General features: G+C 41.5%; 1 protein-coding gene across 5 annotated transcripts in view; it reads left to right on the forward strand.

The window, feature by feature from the left end:
- CYLD (CYLD lysine 63 deubiquitinase) overlaps positions 1-14,496 on the forward strand; it is a 28,374-nt gene extending 13,878 nt beyond the window's left edge. For all 5 annotated transcript variants that reach the window (XM_035118465.2, XM_035118466.2, XM_035118463.2 and 2 more), the window contains exons 7-17: positions 1,245-1,624; positions 3,785-3,950; positions 5,002-5,143; positions 7,201-7,323; positions 8,404-8,495; positions 9,642-9,708; positions 11,263-11,395; positions 11,490-11,598; positions 13,094-13,212; positions 13,393-13,609; positions 14,001-14,496. In XM_035118465.2, coding sequence (XP_034974356.1) covers positions 1,245-1,624; positions 3,785-3,950; positions 5,002-5,143; positions 7,201-7,323; positions 8,404-8,495; positions 9,642-9,708; positions 11,263-11,395; positions 11,490-11,598; positions 13,094-13,212; positions 13,393-13,609; positions 14,001-14,185 — 1,733 coding nt within the window. In that variant the 3' untranslated portion in view covers positions 14,186-14,496. The remainder of the gene's footprint in view (positions 1-1,244; positions 1,625-3,784; positions 3,951-5,001; positions 5,144-7,200; positions 7,324-8,403; positions 8,496-9,641; positions 9,709-11,262; positions 11,396-11,489; positions 11,599-13,093; positions 13,213-13,392; positions 13,610-14,000) is intronic.
- The last annotated feature ends 1,764 nt before the right edge of the window (positions 14,497-16,260 follow it).

The following is a 16,260-nucleotide window of genomic DNA, read 5'->3' on the forward strand; positions in this document are numbered from 1 at the left end:
TTTTCAGACCCAGGACCTAGCTAAGTCTAACATGCATAATGAAATTCAGTTTAAATCTTTCTGTTGTACATGTTTTCCCCAGTTCCTTCATTTTCTTTCTCTGAGAACATTTACACTGGACACATGCTAAGTTTGCTTCTCCCCAGGGAACTTTGGGAATTGTAAATTGGGGATGGAGGAAAGAGAACAGTACTTTCTAAGTGAATTATTGTTGGCTGTGCTGAATTACAATTCCCAATATGTTTTAAGCCACAACAGTTAAGCAGGTGTGTAACCAGTGTAAATTTGTAGTATAAATGCATTGTTTTCCATCTCTTCCCATCTGGGATTGTAGTTAATGAGTTGCCCAATAGTCTAAAATAAATAAATAAATAAATAAATAAATAAATAAATAAATAAATAAATAAATACTGCCAACACAAAATGCAGAATCCACCCTGGAAGTTACATTTTGAAGAATATAGAACAGTGGTCTCCACACTTCCTACGTTCAGGGAACCCTTTCCATGCCAGCTTGTCTTCTGAGGAACCCATCTGCCATAGGAACCCTGTGCACTGGAGAGGAGACTGGAGAGTTTTATAGGGTGTATGTACAGTTCATACAGAGCAAAGGCCAAACTTGTATGGTACTTCTGATGCCTGCATGAACGGAAAGCAAGCAAGAACCCCGACAAACACAAACATTGACGTGCAGGTTGGGATCAACACGGAAGATTGGTAGCAAGAACACCAGTTTCATAGAATGTAGTTCAAAAACCACTCCTTTAGTTATAATTAAAGTAACATCCTTACATTGCAGCTAAACGTTCATCAGTTTTGTTGACTGGCAAATTAAAGAAAAATCTGATTTCCTTCTGATTTTTCTGCTTCCTCTGAAGTTTTCTGTCAGAGCATAGATATTCACTCGGGAGTAGGTTCCATTATATCCAATGGGGCTTACTCACATAAATGGATGTAAAGGGTTGTAGCCTGAGTCTCTTCTTTCTCTCCCCCATCCCTCCCTTGGAAAAATGATTGTCCCTCGTTACCTCATCTCGCTTGGCTTTTTCTGAGCAATTGCCAGAGTATGCTGTTTTAAATATAAGTAGGTCATTCTTTCAGAATAGAATTTGGTGCAAGAGAGAGATGCCATGCATATTTTACTCCTTTTGTGTAGAAAGAACACAACATTAGTTCAGACACTTAGTAAATATTATTCTAATTCATATGCTTATTTACTGTTTTTTTAAAAAACAATCCAACAGTTGCTGAAGATTCTGCAAAGTCCCTTAACGACTCCTCTACTGGGTTTGGGCACTCTTCGCCGCCGCTGCAGCCTCCCCCAACGAACACTTTATCTTCCGAAAACAGATTCCATTCCCTGCCTTTCAGTCTGACTAAGATGTCCAGCGGCAGCAATGCTATTGGACACAGTCCACTCTCTTTATCTGTACAGTCGGTTATTGGAGAGGGGAACGCAGGGGCCACCCAGGAGAGCACACCGCCGATGGTAGCGCCCATCAACATGCATGGGCTAGAAGCAGGTTCCTTGGCGGAAGTAAAGGAGAACCCACCTTTCTACGGAGTAATCCGTTGGATTGGGCAGCCTCCGGGAGTCAACGAAGTGCTAGCGGGGCTTGAACTGGTAAATAACATTCGTTTCAAAAGTTTGCCACTCCTGCCCATTTTATGTCCGGCTACTTCTTCTTTTCTTTTAAGAGACCCCTGAGCCCTATTCAGGTGTTCCTCCCTCTGCGCAGTTACCATCACGTGGCGATTTGGAGAGCAGGGCGTGCTTCTTGTTCCTGCCAACTCTGTCTCGCAGTCACCACTTCCACAGTCCTCCAGATCATAGTTCTAAACTGCATGGAGCCCTCATGAATAGAAACATCTCCCTGCCGCAGAGGCTTGGGGGCTGTTGGCAGAGTGGGGTGGGACACAGAAGCACTCCCCTTAAAAAGGGTGGAATTGTGTGGGGAGGGGGACGACACCTGCAAAGGGCTCTTGTTTCTGCTGAACTTTGTAGTTCAAACTTGTGGCAACAGTAGAATCTGATTCTTAGCAGTGTGAAAAGTTGTAGCGTGGTTCACAGCACAGATTTACCTTGCCACTTCTCTCTTCAGATAGATGCTCAGTTTACCTCTTGCCTTCCTAGTCAAGTAAGGCAAGTAACAATTGTGTTTCCAGGCAAGTAGAAAAGTGGCAGAATTGCATCTCTCCTTTCCGTGCTGCCCCTTTGGCTTTGACTGGAAATAGTAGCATGAAATATCCAGGCCTGTCACAATGATAAAGAGGTGAATGAGCAACTGGAATAGTATGGATCTGGTGTGTGTGTCACTCAGTGATTCCATGACTATTTGAAAAGCTGGGATTCTTGCCTTGCTTAATTGCCTTGATGTTGGAGTTGTCTGACTTTTACTGTTCATGTGGCAAGAAAGTCTAAAGGAAGTGCTTTATGCCAGGAATTCTAGGTTAAAGAACTGCATTTTAAAAACTTTTCTACTTGAGGGATCCCTTTCCACATCAACATTGAACCCCTTGCATGCTGCAGAAGCTTCTGGGAAAAGGCATTCAAGAAGTGTGTGTGCAGGGCACTGGTGAGATCAGTTGGGCCTTGCTGCCATCCTGCATCAACTGGGCATGTTAGAAGGTACACTTGCCAAGCCTCTGCAGCTTCATATTGCTGGGGAAATATAAGCAAGCTGTTTTCCAAAGAAGCTTTTCTGCCATTATTGGATCTTCTCCTTCCTGAAACCGTTTGAAAGCCACTAAGGTACTATTCCAGCAGGATGATAGTATTTTAGATGCTGGATACACTCGCAATGTAAGACTTGTTTAATTATCACAGTTTACATGTACTCAGTATCTGCTTTCTCCCTGTAAAGAAGCAAATTACAACAGGAAATGTAAACTGGTGTTGCAACCTGTTGCTTGTATATGTATTGCTGTATTAGTAAGCTATTTTCTTAGCAAGTGGCCCAAAAACTTGGGCATAATGAATTGATGTTGACATTAGAGAGAGATTACACTGTGCAGCATCCTTAAAATCATTGCACTTTCGAATTAATAGCATGCATGCTTAACTCCCGCATGGCTAAACAAATGTTGGTACCTTTGCATACAGTAATTCCCCATGGAACATGCTGTGGGCTGATGTGTTTTGTGGGAAGGAAGCAGAACAATCCATCACTACACTTGGAAAAAAATGGGGTGGTGAAAAATAGAATGCACTCATATTTAAACCCCCCCATCACCTACAATGGGCTAGCAGACTAAAAATGAAAGTTTTGAGCTACCTATTCAAAAGGTACACAAAGCACTTGGATTTGCTCTCTCCAAATGCCTTATTAAATTTGCATTTTCAGTTCTATGTTGAGCTGTCCATGAGTTTTGAGTGTTTAGATAGGTGGTCTCTTTTTCCGTTGACTTAGCTTTTCCCCACCAAAATAGTTGTACAATTGTAAATAGAATTTTCAGAGAAGATGGCGTTGCTTAATGTGGCTTTTAGCATGATGTTGCTGTGGCTTAATCAGGTCAACCCTTTAGAGCTGATATGGCAGACTCGGCACACACAGTGCAACCTTGTCAAACACGGCTGTTGCTTGACTGTCATTTGTTTTGGCCATGTGTGGGCAGAGGCTCTTGGGGAGACTGGAGAATGCTTACAGGATTGCACCCAGTTCATGGCTTCATAGCCAAAAACTATTAGGTGTTTCAAATATGATATTAAGGAATAGCTTCCAAGGTGCTGCATGTGTTAGTTTTTCCATTAAGGCAGGTAAGTCTGCCTGTTTGCCTTTTCCAGGAAGACGAATGTGCAGGCTGTACTGATGGAACATTTAAAGGAACTCGATACTTTACCTGTGCACCCAAGAAGGCTCTCTTCGTTAAGTTGAAGAGCTGCAGGCCAGATTCCAGATTTGCTTCATTGCAGCCTGTGTCCAACCAGATTGAACGCTGCAACTCCTTAGGTATTGCTCTTTTCTTTCCCTCTGTTTCCTATTTCTATCTAGCCATGTAAAATTAAGTCTCTTGATTAGGAGGAAATTTAATACATTTCCATATCAATTTATTTATAGTTAGCACCTTCAAAAGGCTTTTTCAAAACAAAACCTATTTGAAATGGGTAACAAATGAAAAACTCTTGAACAAGCAGATTATTATTTTATTGTTTACTAAATTCCCATCCTGCCCTTCATCCTGAAGGAGCCCAGGACGGTAACAACAGCTCCAGGATCCGGACAGGTTGATGTGGGAAAAAGTGCTCTGTCAGGTATTTCGGACCCAAGTCAATTAGGGCTTTATATGTCTGTGTTGAACACTGGGCTCAGCAGCAAATTGGCAACCAGTAGACTTTATTAAGTAAGAAAAGACTGCAAAAGAAATGCTAGTTTTCATGCTGTTGCTTCCTATACTTAAGGCATCTGAAGTATATTTGAAATTAGTGTCAGATATAGCTAGTATTTGGAAGGATCAGCACGAAGATGGCCTCTGTGGTTTTAGATACTTGTTTTCTATGGATATTGAAGATGAAAAGTACTACAGGCTTGGGACATTTGAGCTTTTTGACATGTATGAACTGTCTTCTTTAACCTCACCCTAGCATCTTCAGTTATTGCTAGCAGGTTTCCTTTGTTCTGTGTTGGAAGAAGTTATTTTCATGTTGCACAGCCCCCTGCCCTATCCGAAAGCAACAAAAAAAAAAAAGTCTGGCAGGGGGAGGCGCTGGAGAAAATTGCAAGAACGTCCAGGCACAAAGGGAGGCAGGATGATCAGATATTGCTTGGTTGTATGCGTGGGAGAAATTAAACTGCCAAAGCCAAGGGGGTGAGGTGGTGGTGGAGGAGCAGGTAGCTACTTCTATGCAAGCCGTACCAGTCAAAGAACCCCTGAGGCCTCACCATCTTCTTCTCAGTTCCTCCAAGGACAAACTTTGCCACTTCATTCTCCCTTGCTGCTGCAGCTCTTGGAGCCACGAAGGAGTTTGAGTCCCTTTCTTACTCTCACCCTTTTGTCTTTAAGCTTTTGGGGGTTACCTAAGTGAAGTGGTTGAAGAAAACACTCCCCCCAAAATGGAAAAAGAAGGCCTAGAAACAATGATTGGAAAGAAGAAAGGAATTCAGGGTCACTATAACTCCTGCTACCTGGATTCCACCTTGTTCTGGTAAGTATTTAAGGAGCTTTGCCTACATAAGGAGAAAGGACATGAGTGCACAGCAGACAGCGCAAATATTTCAGATGAAAGTTCAGTAGAGTGACATTAGCTGTCTATTGTGCCTTGCTATGCCATGAATGGAGCTCAATTAAAGTAGCTTGACCTGTAAAGCTGAGGAATTCAGTGTGGGTGATTTTCTCAGTGAACCCATTTCCTGATGCTTTAATGTTTCACCTTGGTCTGTGTCAGATTTCTTTTTGGGGAGGCTGCGAAGCACCTCACTGCCTCTCGCATGGCTGGATGAGTGGATGAGGAGGAGGAAGTAGTGGCAGGTGAAGGTCCATGGGGAAGGTTGTGAATGTATCTAATGAGGTGACACCACTGTGGTTCTGCTGTGGCCTTGTCCACAGTATGGGTTGTAACATAGCCAGCCTCTGTATTTATATTGCACTTATAGAATACCTAGCTCTTTGTAATAGACGGCCATTACAGTGGCCAGAATTTGCAAAATCAACTGCTTTGTTGTGCTTCTTTAGCACAGCAAACACACCTGTCTCAATAACGTTGGAGAGCACCTGATCCTTCCCTGTCGTTGTCTCACTGTCTTCTACAGCAAGGATGGGGAACTTGTGGCCCTCCAGAGGTTGTTGGACTACAACAGGCATCCCCAAACTGCGGCCCTCCAGATGTTTTGGCCTACAACTCCCATGATCCCTAGCTAACAGGACCAGTGGTCAGGGATGATGGGAATTGTAGTCCAAAACATCTGGAGGGCCGAAGTTTGGGGATGCCTGGACTAAAACATCCATCAGTCCTTATGGCCAGTGGTCACGGATGATGGGAGTTCATCAGCATCGGGGGGGGGGGGCTGCAGATTCCTCATCCCTGTGCTCCAGGCCTAAATCTTTCCATAGGGTGATGTAAGGGTGACTCCCTACAGGGAGCAAGCCCCCATCATCCTAACATCCACCTCGCCAAGCACAAGGGAGCAGCAGTGGGTCTGAAGCAGCCAGGGGGGAGGGGAAAGACTCAGAGAGAGAAGCCAGTGTGCGGAACCATGGGAAAGCTCAGGGGAGGAGAGATGTAGGCAAGGGCTCAAGGATGCTGGAGAGCCCTTCCACCACCTTGACAGGGAGGAGACTGAGAGGCCATCGCTCCTTCCGGCACAAGAGTTAAGGAGAGCACTGTGATGCAGGTCAAGGGGGAGGCGTTTTGGGGTGCCCAGACTACTTTGCTGGTGTAAGAACAGATGTACGCCACTGACGGATTCTTATTCGGAATGAGAGGTCATGTTTTAAGCTGTCTCTGCACTGTAAATACTTTGCAAAATAAAAGTCTTTAAAGACAAACTGGATTCAAGCAGAGTTACTCTAGAGTAGCCACAACGACCCTCTGACAGATTTAGACTTCTTCCCCTTCACTTTCATGTAGGGTGATGGTAGCAGAGCCACATCTGCTTGCTAGATCGCATAAAATTGTGATGTAGCATCCAGCCCCTTAACCAGCTGTTCTCTCCAGGAAGTAGATGACTGTGAGTTCTCTGTCATAAAGCTGTCAATAAATAAACATAAAAATCAAGGCAAAACCCTCTCTGCAGGCCCTCATTTCATTGTATGACAGTCGTATTGACTATCATAATCACTTGAGAGTGGAATTGCACTTCTGGCTGCTGTTTGACAGCTTTAGCTCAATCTGGTGTCTTGCAATCAAAACTGGCTAACCGTCTCTCCTACTTCTTGTCTGCTCCTTATTCTGCTTGCTGCCCCTCTTAATATTTGATGGTAGAGTTCACATTCTGTATACTATGCAAAATGGCTCAAACTTCCTTTGTAAAATGTAAGGTAGTACACACAGTAGCCTCAGCTTTTGGCAAGACTGGAACAATTCCCTGCCAAACCTCAAATCGTCTTGCTGGCAGTAAGGAATAGTTCTAGTTTCTTCTGTTAGTAGCAGCAGTCCATAGTGGCAATGCAAGAGTGAGATGCCCTTCACAAGCACCTCAGCTTTAGGGTATCCTCTATTGTTGCTGTGTTTCCAGATTGAAATTAGCTTCTCCCCTCTTTCAGCCTGTTTGCATTCAGCTCTGTTTTGGACACAGTCTTGCTTAGACCAAAAGAGAAAAATGATGTAGAATATTACAGTGAAACTCAAGAGCTTCTGCGGACAGAGATAGTGAATCCTCTCAGAATGTAAGTACAGGCAAATGTAATGTTTCAAAATTTTCAACAGTTTTCAAAATGTATTCCTCGCTTACCATTTCCAGTCTTCCCTGTACAATGTATAGCTACCCTGTTTCCCCTATTTTAAGACGTAGTCATAAAATAAGCCATAGCAGGATTTTTAAGCATTCAAGGAATATAAGCCACACCCCAAAAATAAGTCATAGTGATAGGCGCAGCAGCAATGCCGGCCGCGGCAGGAGGAGGAGAAAAAAAACAAGACATCCCCTGAAAATAAGCCATAGTGTGTTTTTTGAGGAAAAATAAATATAAGATGGTGTCTTATTTTCGGAGAAACGCAGTAGGTGGAGAGCTGGGTGTATTATTGACACATATAGGCAGATGGTGAAGGCTTAGATATGTGGCCTGCACCCTAGAGCGTGATCCAGAATCCTATGTAACATGCAGGTATTTGGCAGGTATTCAAGGATTCATTGAAAGCAGAAAGTTTAGAAATGACTGTGCTAAATCAACCTACCCAGCTTCTACCTAGCCCTTTCCACTCTTTTCTTGTTTAACCCATGCTGCTTTTTTAACCCAGCTCCCTGGGTTTTCTCAGCAATGTGTGGCATTTCTGATGAGGAACTCGATATCATTTCTGCTGGGATGAGTGCAATAAGAAGATGAAAGGGCCCTTTGTTTTCATTCCTAGAAGAGTAGTTGGAAGAATGTTGTATATATTCAGAATATGTATAGAAGCTTCAAAACAAGTTGGCTCTGAGTATAGCTGCATTGCCCTCAATTCAGAAAACCGATATACTACTTCAAAATGTGGAGCTCAGAAACTGAGACCCCATTATTAGGTTAAAAGGGTAAAGGGGCCCCTGACCATCAGGTCCAGTCGTGTCCGACTCTGGGGTTGTGGCGCTCATTACCTTAGCATTTTCCTTGTTGCTTGTTCTCATTCTGCTCTACTAATGTGTGAAACAATGAAGTTTTCTAGTTACCCATTCTGCCAGTTCTGTGTATCCCCATGTGCCTTAAAGGTCCGTATCCCTTTGAGGTTCACCATATTTCTCTCTTCTCAGACTCTTCATATTTTTATTCTAGATATGGATATGTGTGTGCAACAAAAATAATGAAGCTGAGGAAAATCCTGGAAAAAGTGGAAGCAGCTTCAGGGTTTACCTCTGAAGAGAAAGGTAACTTGATTTATTTCTTTTTATTTAAGAAATTTATACACTGCTTTTCATTGTATATAACAAAGTGGATTACCAAAAGTAAAATAAAATGCAATTTTATTTGAGCTTTACCAAATTCTGAATTGTGAGTGATATTGAGAGAGATGGTTCTGAGCTGTTGCCGAATTTATTACTGACTGCCAGAATGTTACTATTTATCAGAAAAAAATCTGGAATACCATCCATTTCAGAGTTGATCAGAAAAGTTTGGAACATGATGCTCTTGACTAAATTGATGTATTTTTCCAGGAGCTATTATAGAAAGCAAGCGGATAAGTTTGTGTAAATATGCTTCTACTTATTTATTATGCTTTAGAACAGTCTCCAAGATAAGGAAGCTGTGGATCCAACAAAGTGCAAGGATTTCTATTTGCTCAACAGAACTTCTCATTCCTCTCTTCTCTGCTGTCTGACCCCCACCCCCAATCTGTTCTGGAGGTTCCCCAGTCCTCCAGAGCTGAATTGGGATTGGCGCAGGGGGCATGTGGGGGAGGGAGGGGGAGAGGGAGTTTCCATTGTGCAATCCTTGTGCTTATGGAATGACCTGATTGGATACAACCCAATCTGTTTCTGCCCTCAAAGTTCTGTGCTTACGCTATATTTCTGGCTATATGGCTTTTTAAGAGCATATTTTAGAGACAATCCACTATATGTTTTGGAAAGTTGTTTGTCTGTTAGCTTTGCATTTGGACACGTCTTAAGGTATTGCAACCAAAGTTACTGAAATCATTTGGATACCATTGGGTGCCATTTTGAATCTTTTGAAATGACACTTATTTCAACCGGTGATTTCATGACAGCTGGGGGTTTTTCTGCTTAGAATTTCTGAGTGATGTTGAGTATGAGGTGGCTAATGTTTAATATAGCTAGATTAATATACTATATTCTTTTGTGTGCATAATAATGTCTTTAGAATATTGGAGTTTCAGCTAAATTTGTATTTTTTTTTTTAGAATTAAAACTTTTTGTGTTCAACTGTTTATAAAGTTGAACTTTATAAACTTTGCTGTGTTGGTTAGAATGATTTTTTTATGTGAACATTCATTTTAAAATTATTTGGGTTTTACATGTTAGTCTTTGTTTTGATATACAACTCTTTTTCCCCAGATCCTGAAGAATTCTTGAATATTTTGTTTCATCATATCTTGAGAGTAGAGCCACTGTTAAAAATAAGGTAAAATATTCCTCTGTTTAAGTCACTTTTCAAAGTGAAGTTTAGGACTTCTGGGAACATGAGCTTTCAGAGAATGTTTGGTTGAATTCAAGGCTCTGGATTTTTAGAGGTACAGTGGTACCTCTACTTACGAATTTAATGTGTTCTCAACGCACATTTGTAAGTCGAAAAAAAAAGTAGGTTGAATCCCATAGGAATGCATTGGGAGAAAAAATTCGTAAGTAGAAGCAACCCTATCTAAAAATTCGTATGTAGAAAAAATCCTATCTAAACCACATCCAAGATGGCGGACGGAGCTCCGTTCGTAAGTAGAAACATTCGTAAGTAGAGTTATTCGTAAGTAGAGGTACCACTGTATAAAATTCTCTAAGTCTGACTGCATTCAAGACATCGATTTATGATGGAAATGCTGTGAAAACTGAGTTGAACTTAATCCTTTGCCTGGTGATCATAGGCAACAAGGAACTTTACACAGGCAAGTGGGTTACAGGATGCCCGGGCGGGTGGGGCAGGACTAAGCACTCGGCCCCTCCTTCTGGCAGCCCCCTGCATTTCCATGTCTGCCTAGTCTACACCCCACGTAAAATCACAGCCTACATATTTAGTTTGCTATTAAAAAAATAACAAAACCCACCACCAGCCCCTCGTATCACTAAAAGCAGACAAGTGTTTTGTTTTGTTTTAAAGGCACCTAGTAACTAGTGGTCTTCAGTGTATGGGCCTTTAGTTGTGCATCTCTTTAGATTTTGTACTGCTGTTTATGACATTGAGGTTTTCCCCACCACCATCACCTCTTTTCCAAAAATTGCCATGATTTTGGGAGGGGTGTCTGTGTGTTGTGTTGAATGGCTATACAATCCCCTACAAGCTCTCCTATCCATTCCATCTTCACAGTCGTGCAAACCTTCCGTTCCCTGGCTCTCCCTTGTTAAGTATTAAATATGATTCAGCAGTACATCTGCTTGGGTACAAATAACCCTTGTTAAACAGCAGTTACAATCTGTATAACTGAACATTCATTTCAGAATTATGGGAGTCAACATTACTGTATTCGCTTTGTTATGAATGGTCTTAATTGATACATAATAGTGAAAGGGCTGTCAAAAAAACACTGAAACCCAGGTAATCCAACAAGTATTTCTACATCTCTTAGTTGGTACTTCATAGCTGACAAACTAGTGGTAATCTGTTGAGAGGATGACCCCATATTTAAACACTGTCTTGAACACTCATTTAGGAAAAGAAGGTTGGATCAAGACTAAATTACCGTAATTGAACTTGGATCCCACAATGTGACAAATCATAACTTCAATCCAATTGAAAACAATGGGACTTGAGATCAACCAACATAATCTGGATCCAGCTCTATATTTTTTTAATTGCCTTACAAAATGTTTAATCTTTCCCACTCCTCTCCCAAAGTTTTTTTTTTAGTTTTTATAACAGAAAACATTTGTCCAAATGGATGAAAGAATAGTTAAATGTCCTCTTGTTCATCATTAAGCCTTATCATTTTTTATCAAAATCTGTTTTGAAAATACTCTCTTTTCTTAGATCAGCTGGTCAAAAGGTTCAAGACTGCTATTTCTATCAGATTTTTATGGACAAGAATGAGAAGGTTGGAGTTCCTACAATTCAGCAGCTACTGGAATGGTCTTTTATCAACAGCAACTTGAAATTTGCAGAGGTTTGGAGGATATTATTTGCTTTCACACAAAAAATTACCCATTGGATATATAATTTCACTAAAACAGCTGCATTTTTTTCTTGGCTCTTGCTAGGCACCCTCATGTCTGATTATTCAGATGCCTCGATTTGGAAAGGACTTCAAAATGTTCAACAAAATCTTTCCATCACTGGAATTAAATATCACAGACCTACTGGAAGACAGTGAGCATAAAATATTGTTCATGACACTATGGCTGATCACAGAGTATTTAGAAATAGTTTTATTTCTTCTGGTATTTGGTGGTGTTTGGCTACTGCACAGACAAGTACTGATGGTGCTATGAGCCATGTGTATCATATTTTATTTCTGTTAACAGAAATTTTGTCTAACATTCTGCTCAAAAAATATTAGAAGAACCACATTTTCTCTTTGTCATGATAGATGACGTTTATATACATACAAAACAGGACCCATTTTTTCCAGTCCTTGTTTATTACACTGGTAGTCTTACCTGCCTTCAGGAAACTTTGAACATATACAGCAGGACTGGTGAATCTGTGGTTTTCATGATATTGCTGGCCTCTAAACTCCCATTAACCCCTGGACAGTAAACAGGGACACTGGCTATAATTTATTATCCACTCTTCGCCCTAAGGTTCTGGGTTGCAACAATTAAAGCACAACATGAAAAACAGTTTAAAACAACTTAAAATCACAAAAATACGGTGGGTTCTAAAAACGTTCACCTCAAAAACACATAGAGGTGTTTTTTTTCCTACAGTCAAGCAGTATATGAGGTTTATGAAATAAAACAAGTGTCAAAAGCCAACATAAAGTGGTGTTTATTCCACATTCACCAAAGCTGTATAATGAAGATGCCAGATGCACATTTGTGGGATGGAAGTACCACGACTTAGGAGCAGCCACCGAAAATACATTTTCCTGGGCTGCCACCTTCAAGCTTTTGGGAGTGGTCAAATGACCAATAGGGTCTCTCTGCTGTTCTTAACACCTGAGTGGGTCTGTAGGAAATGGTAGTCCAGCAAATCTAGCGAGTCACAAATACTTGACTCTAGATGTGTATGGAGTTCCCTGGCAGTCTCCCATCCTATCCATTCTACTAAGTTTCAGAGGTAGTTTGGGTGCCTTCAGGTTCTTCTTTCTCTTCATCAGCTTATTAATTGTTAAACAGAGAAAGAACTGAACTTAATTTATTTGTGCAGCCCAATGGAAAAGTCTTTTCTTTTTCTCATCAAAATTATGAATGGAAGCATTCCATCCATTTTCTTCACCTTCCCTCAACCAACCAGTTGGGGTTTTTGGCATGAATTTAAGACTGAAGGAATTCTTTATGGCTTGTGTCTGCAGAGTAGAGATTTATTTCACTGATGCACTCCTTTTACAAACATGCATGAGTGAAATATATGTGCTGTAAACAGGGCTGTTGTTTTTCTTTTTGTTGCAGTGTTGAAGAAATTCTTGCAGGAGTGTCCCCTTGTTCTGTTTCAACAATATATCAAACTTTGTTATGTCTTTCACCCCACTTTTTTGTACACAGAGTCATGATTTGCTATAAAATGCACCCATCCCCCCTGTTTATAGTAAGGCATGCTTATATTTCTCTTAACATGTTCATGCTGACTAACACAGCTTGGACGGGATGGCTGCTTCCACTGTTCATACACAATTTTGATAGTTTCATCTTGCTAAATACAGCTCCTAGGCAGTGCCGTATCTGTGGAGGGCTTGCAATGTATGAATGCCGAGAATGCTACGAGGATACCGACATTTCTGCTGGGAAGATCAAGCAGTTTTGCAAAACCTGCAACACTCAAGTAAGTTACTCTTTCAGAATGTCTTGGGACTGGTGTCTGCTCAGAGCTCAGCGCCAGGAATCTCTCCAGGGGCAGTGGGTGCCTTCTCGGAGAACTGTGAGATTTGGTTTCCTTTGGAAAACAGTAAGGCAGAAGATGACCTTGCAAAAAACTTACTCTAACCCTCCTTGTCAATTACAGGTTCACCTTCATCCCAAAAGGCAGAGTCATAAATTCAATCCAGTGTCTCTCCCTAAAGATCTACCAGACTGGGACTGGAGACACGGCTGCATACCTTGTCAGAAGATGGAGTTATTTGCCGTTCTTTGTATAGAAACAAGCCACTATGTGGCTTTCGTTAAATACGGCAAGGGGGACTCTGCTTGGCTCTTCTTTGACAGCATGGCTGATCGCGATGGTATGTCTGTTCATTTTGCCTCATTTCCTTTCTCTGGTGTTCATGTAGCTTTGAGAAATACGCTTTCTTCAAAAGGTTTCCACAATTTTGGCCACTAGTGTAAATTGAATTAAACGTAACATAGTGAACCTTCTCTGTTTAATAATTTGAATGAGCAGTGTTAATAGAAACCCAAAATATAGTAAAAATAAGCTTGAAAGAGTTGTGAGTGTCAAGACTATAGCTAGGGAGACTCACCTTCAAATCCCACTCTGCCATGGAGCTCAGTGGGTGACCTTGAACATAGCACTCGCCTACCAATCCTACCTCACATAGTTGGCAGTGAATTGTGTGTCCCCCTCCCCCTTGAATTAACCCGTCTGCCCTCTCCTCTTCCTTCTTATCTCAAAAGGAGGACAGAATGGCTTTAATATCCCTCAAGTGACTCCTTGCCCAGAAGTTGGCGAGTACCTGAAAATGTCCCTTGAGGAATTGCATTCACTGGACTCGAGAAGAATTCAAGGCTGTGCACGAAGGCTACTTTGTGACGCTTATATGTGCATGTATCAGAGCCCAACCATGAGCTTGTACAAATGAAAAGTTGTCGACTGGAAGAAGGGAAGCAGCTTCCCAGCAGCTTGACTGTGGCCCAAGAAGATTCAGCAGGACTGTCGGCGCACTTGCTCGTGCATCTGTTGCCGGCAATGGATGCTTCAAAGGGGGTGGAAAGCAAGCGTCTATGGCAAAAGAAGTGCATATTTTAAAGAAGGGGTGGAAAAAACTTCACAATGCAATGTTCTGTTGCTAAAGTACTTAATAAGCATTTTGCACTCTAGGAAGTGTGTGTGTGTGTGCGTGTGTAGGATTTTTCTAAAAAAATAAAAGAAGTCTAAATGTAGCTACTGAAACATTTAGGCTGCATTTTCAGAGGAGTTGTGTACATGGAGTGAAGTTTTATGTGTTTCAAAATTGCCTTGTGGAATTTTCTGCATAGACCTCATCCAGGGAACCACAAAGCCTAAGGGAGAGGACTGTATTAATATGTGTGTTTTCTCCAGCATTGTATAGGTTGTACAATCAAGGCACTTCACCTCTGTAATACACTGGATGCTGGCCTGAATCTTGGCACTGAGGCTTTTGTTTTGCTTATTTTGACCTGGTATAAGTTAAATCACAACAGGAACAAAACATCTTTATTGTGTTGAGTGAGTGTGCAAAACGCATTAGCTGTCTGTTTCCTCCATTGTATTCCCCTGGACCAAGAATGCTCAGTGTTCCCTTTGTAGCTAATGGTTGCCTGCTGGAAAACGGCGAAGATTAAGCTGGTGTAAATGATTTGCAGCTACAAGTTGGTGTTTAGACTAATTCCCATAGCTGGAAGCATTTCGGTGTTTTCCTTCATCCACACAACTCACTCAGTCTATTCTGTGAACTGGATGCTGTTTGCAGGATCATCTCTGAGCAGGTTCTGTGGATGACTCATTCCGATCTCATGCTTCCATATTGGGCGCACCCACATAAATTCTTCTGAATATATTTCCATGCTTGCAAAGTATTACATTGGCACTGTGTTCAAGCTTGACTTTCAGTGGAAGTTTGCTTTTAAAAACTGCTTCTTATACTTCTACGTTTGGAAAACTCCTTAGCAAACTTCCCGCTTGTCTGCTTTTATGGATTTTTTCATCCCCCCCCCCCGACACTGCCTAGTCACTTGGAACTTCTGACTCCAGTGTAGTTTTACTTCTGAGAGTCAAAGACCATAATATGACTTGCAGCTGTGATTGGTAAAAAGAAGGTGGCAAAGTTGATTTAGAAGGGTTCCAAAACAGCAGGGATGTTAAAGAGCTAACCTTTTTAAAGTGTCTTTTTTATAGTGTGTGTGTGTGTGTGTTTGAAAATCAAATCTAGATTACATAAGGAATTCAGCCGTTTAGTATATGTACACCACAGTCTTTCTTTGAGGGAAAACGATGTCTCCACTGCCCGCTAGGCTAAGGCATTACTGGTGAGGACGTTCTGTTGCTGTGGTTTTCCATACGGTTGGTGTGATTGCCAGTCAAGGTAGTACAGAATAATAGGCTGGGGCAGCCAACATGGTGTCCTTCAGATGCTGTTGGACTACAACTTAACATCACCTGTCACCATCGGCCAGGCTGGTTGGGGCTGACGAGAATCCTGATAACAGTTGAAGTCTACCATGTCGGCTACCCCAAAAATAGTCTTTTGTCCTTATTCTGCTTGCCTGTGTGGGACTATCAGGTGCACCTTGCTTGTGAGGTAGATTTGAAAGTATTTGATTTCAGAGTGCAATACATACCTTCAAGTTGTTGGGATGAAATATCCTCTCCAGACACCCATGCCTAATATTAATAGGTTCACGGCACAAGCTTGCACCCTTGACAACATGTTCAGCTTTTTGCCTCAGGGAAGGAACATCTTTGGCTCAGAAGTCTGTAGTCTATAAAATGGAAGCTGGTGCTTATTTATTTTCTTTCTCTTTTTTTGAGATTGCTTACACATTTATCATCTTAAAAGGATTAAGTAAGGTCTGTGTGTAGACAAACCATTTGACTTGCTGCTCAGTACATATGGAGTTACTTGTTGCTTTCAAGTATCAAGTATTTAATATTTTTATGAACAACTGAGTCTAATAGTTCTCTGCAGTGGGAAAA

This window comes from Zootoca vivipara, chromosome 6, assembly GCF_963506605.1.
Source record: "Zootoca vivipara chromosome 6, rZooViv1.1, whole genome shotgun sequence".
NCBI lineage: Eukaryota > Metazoa > Chordata > Lepidosauria > Squamata > Lacertidae > Zootoca > Zootoca vivipara.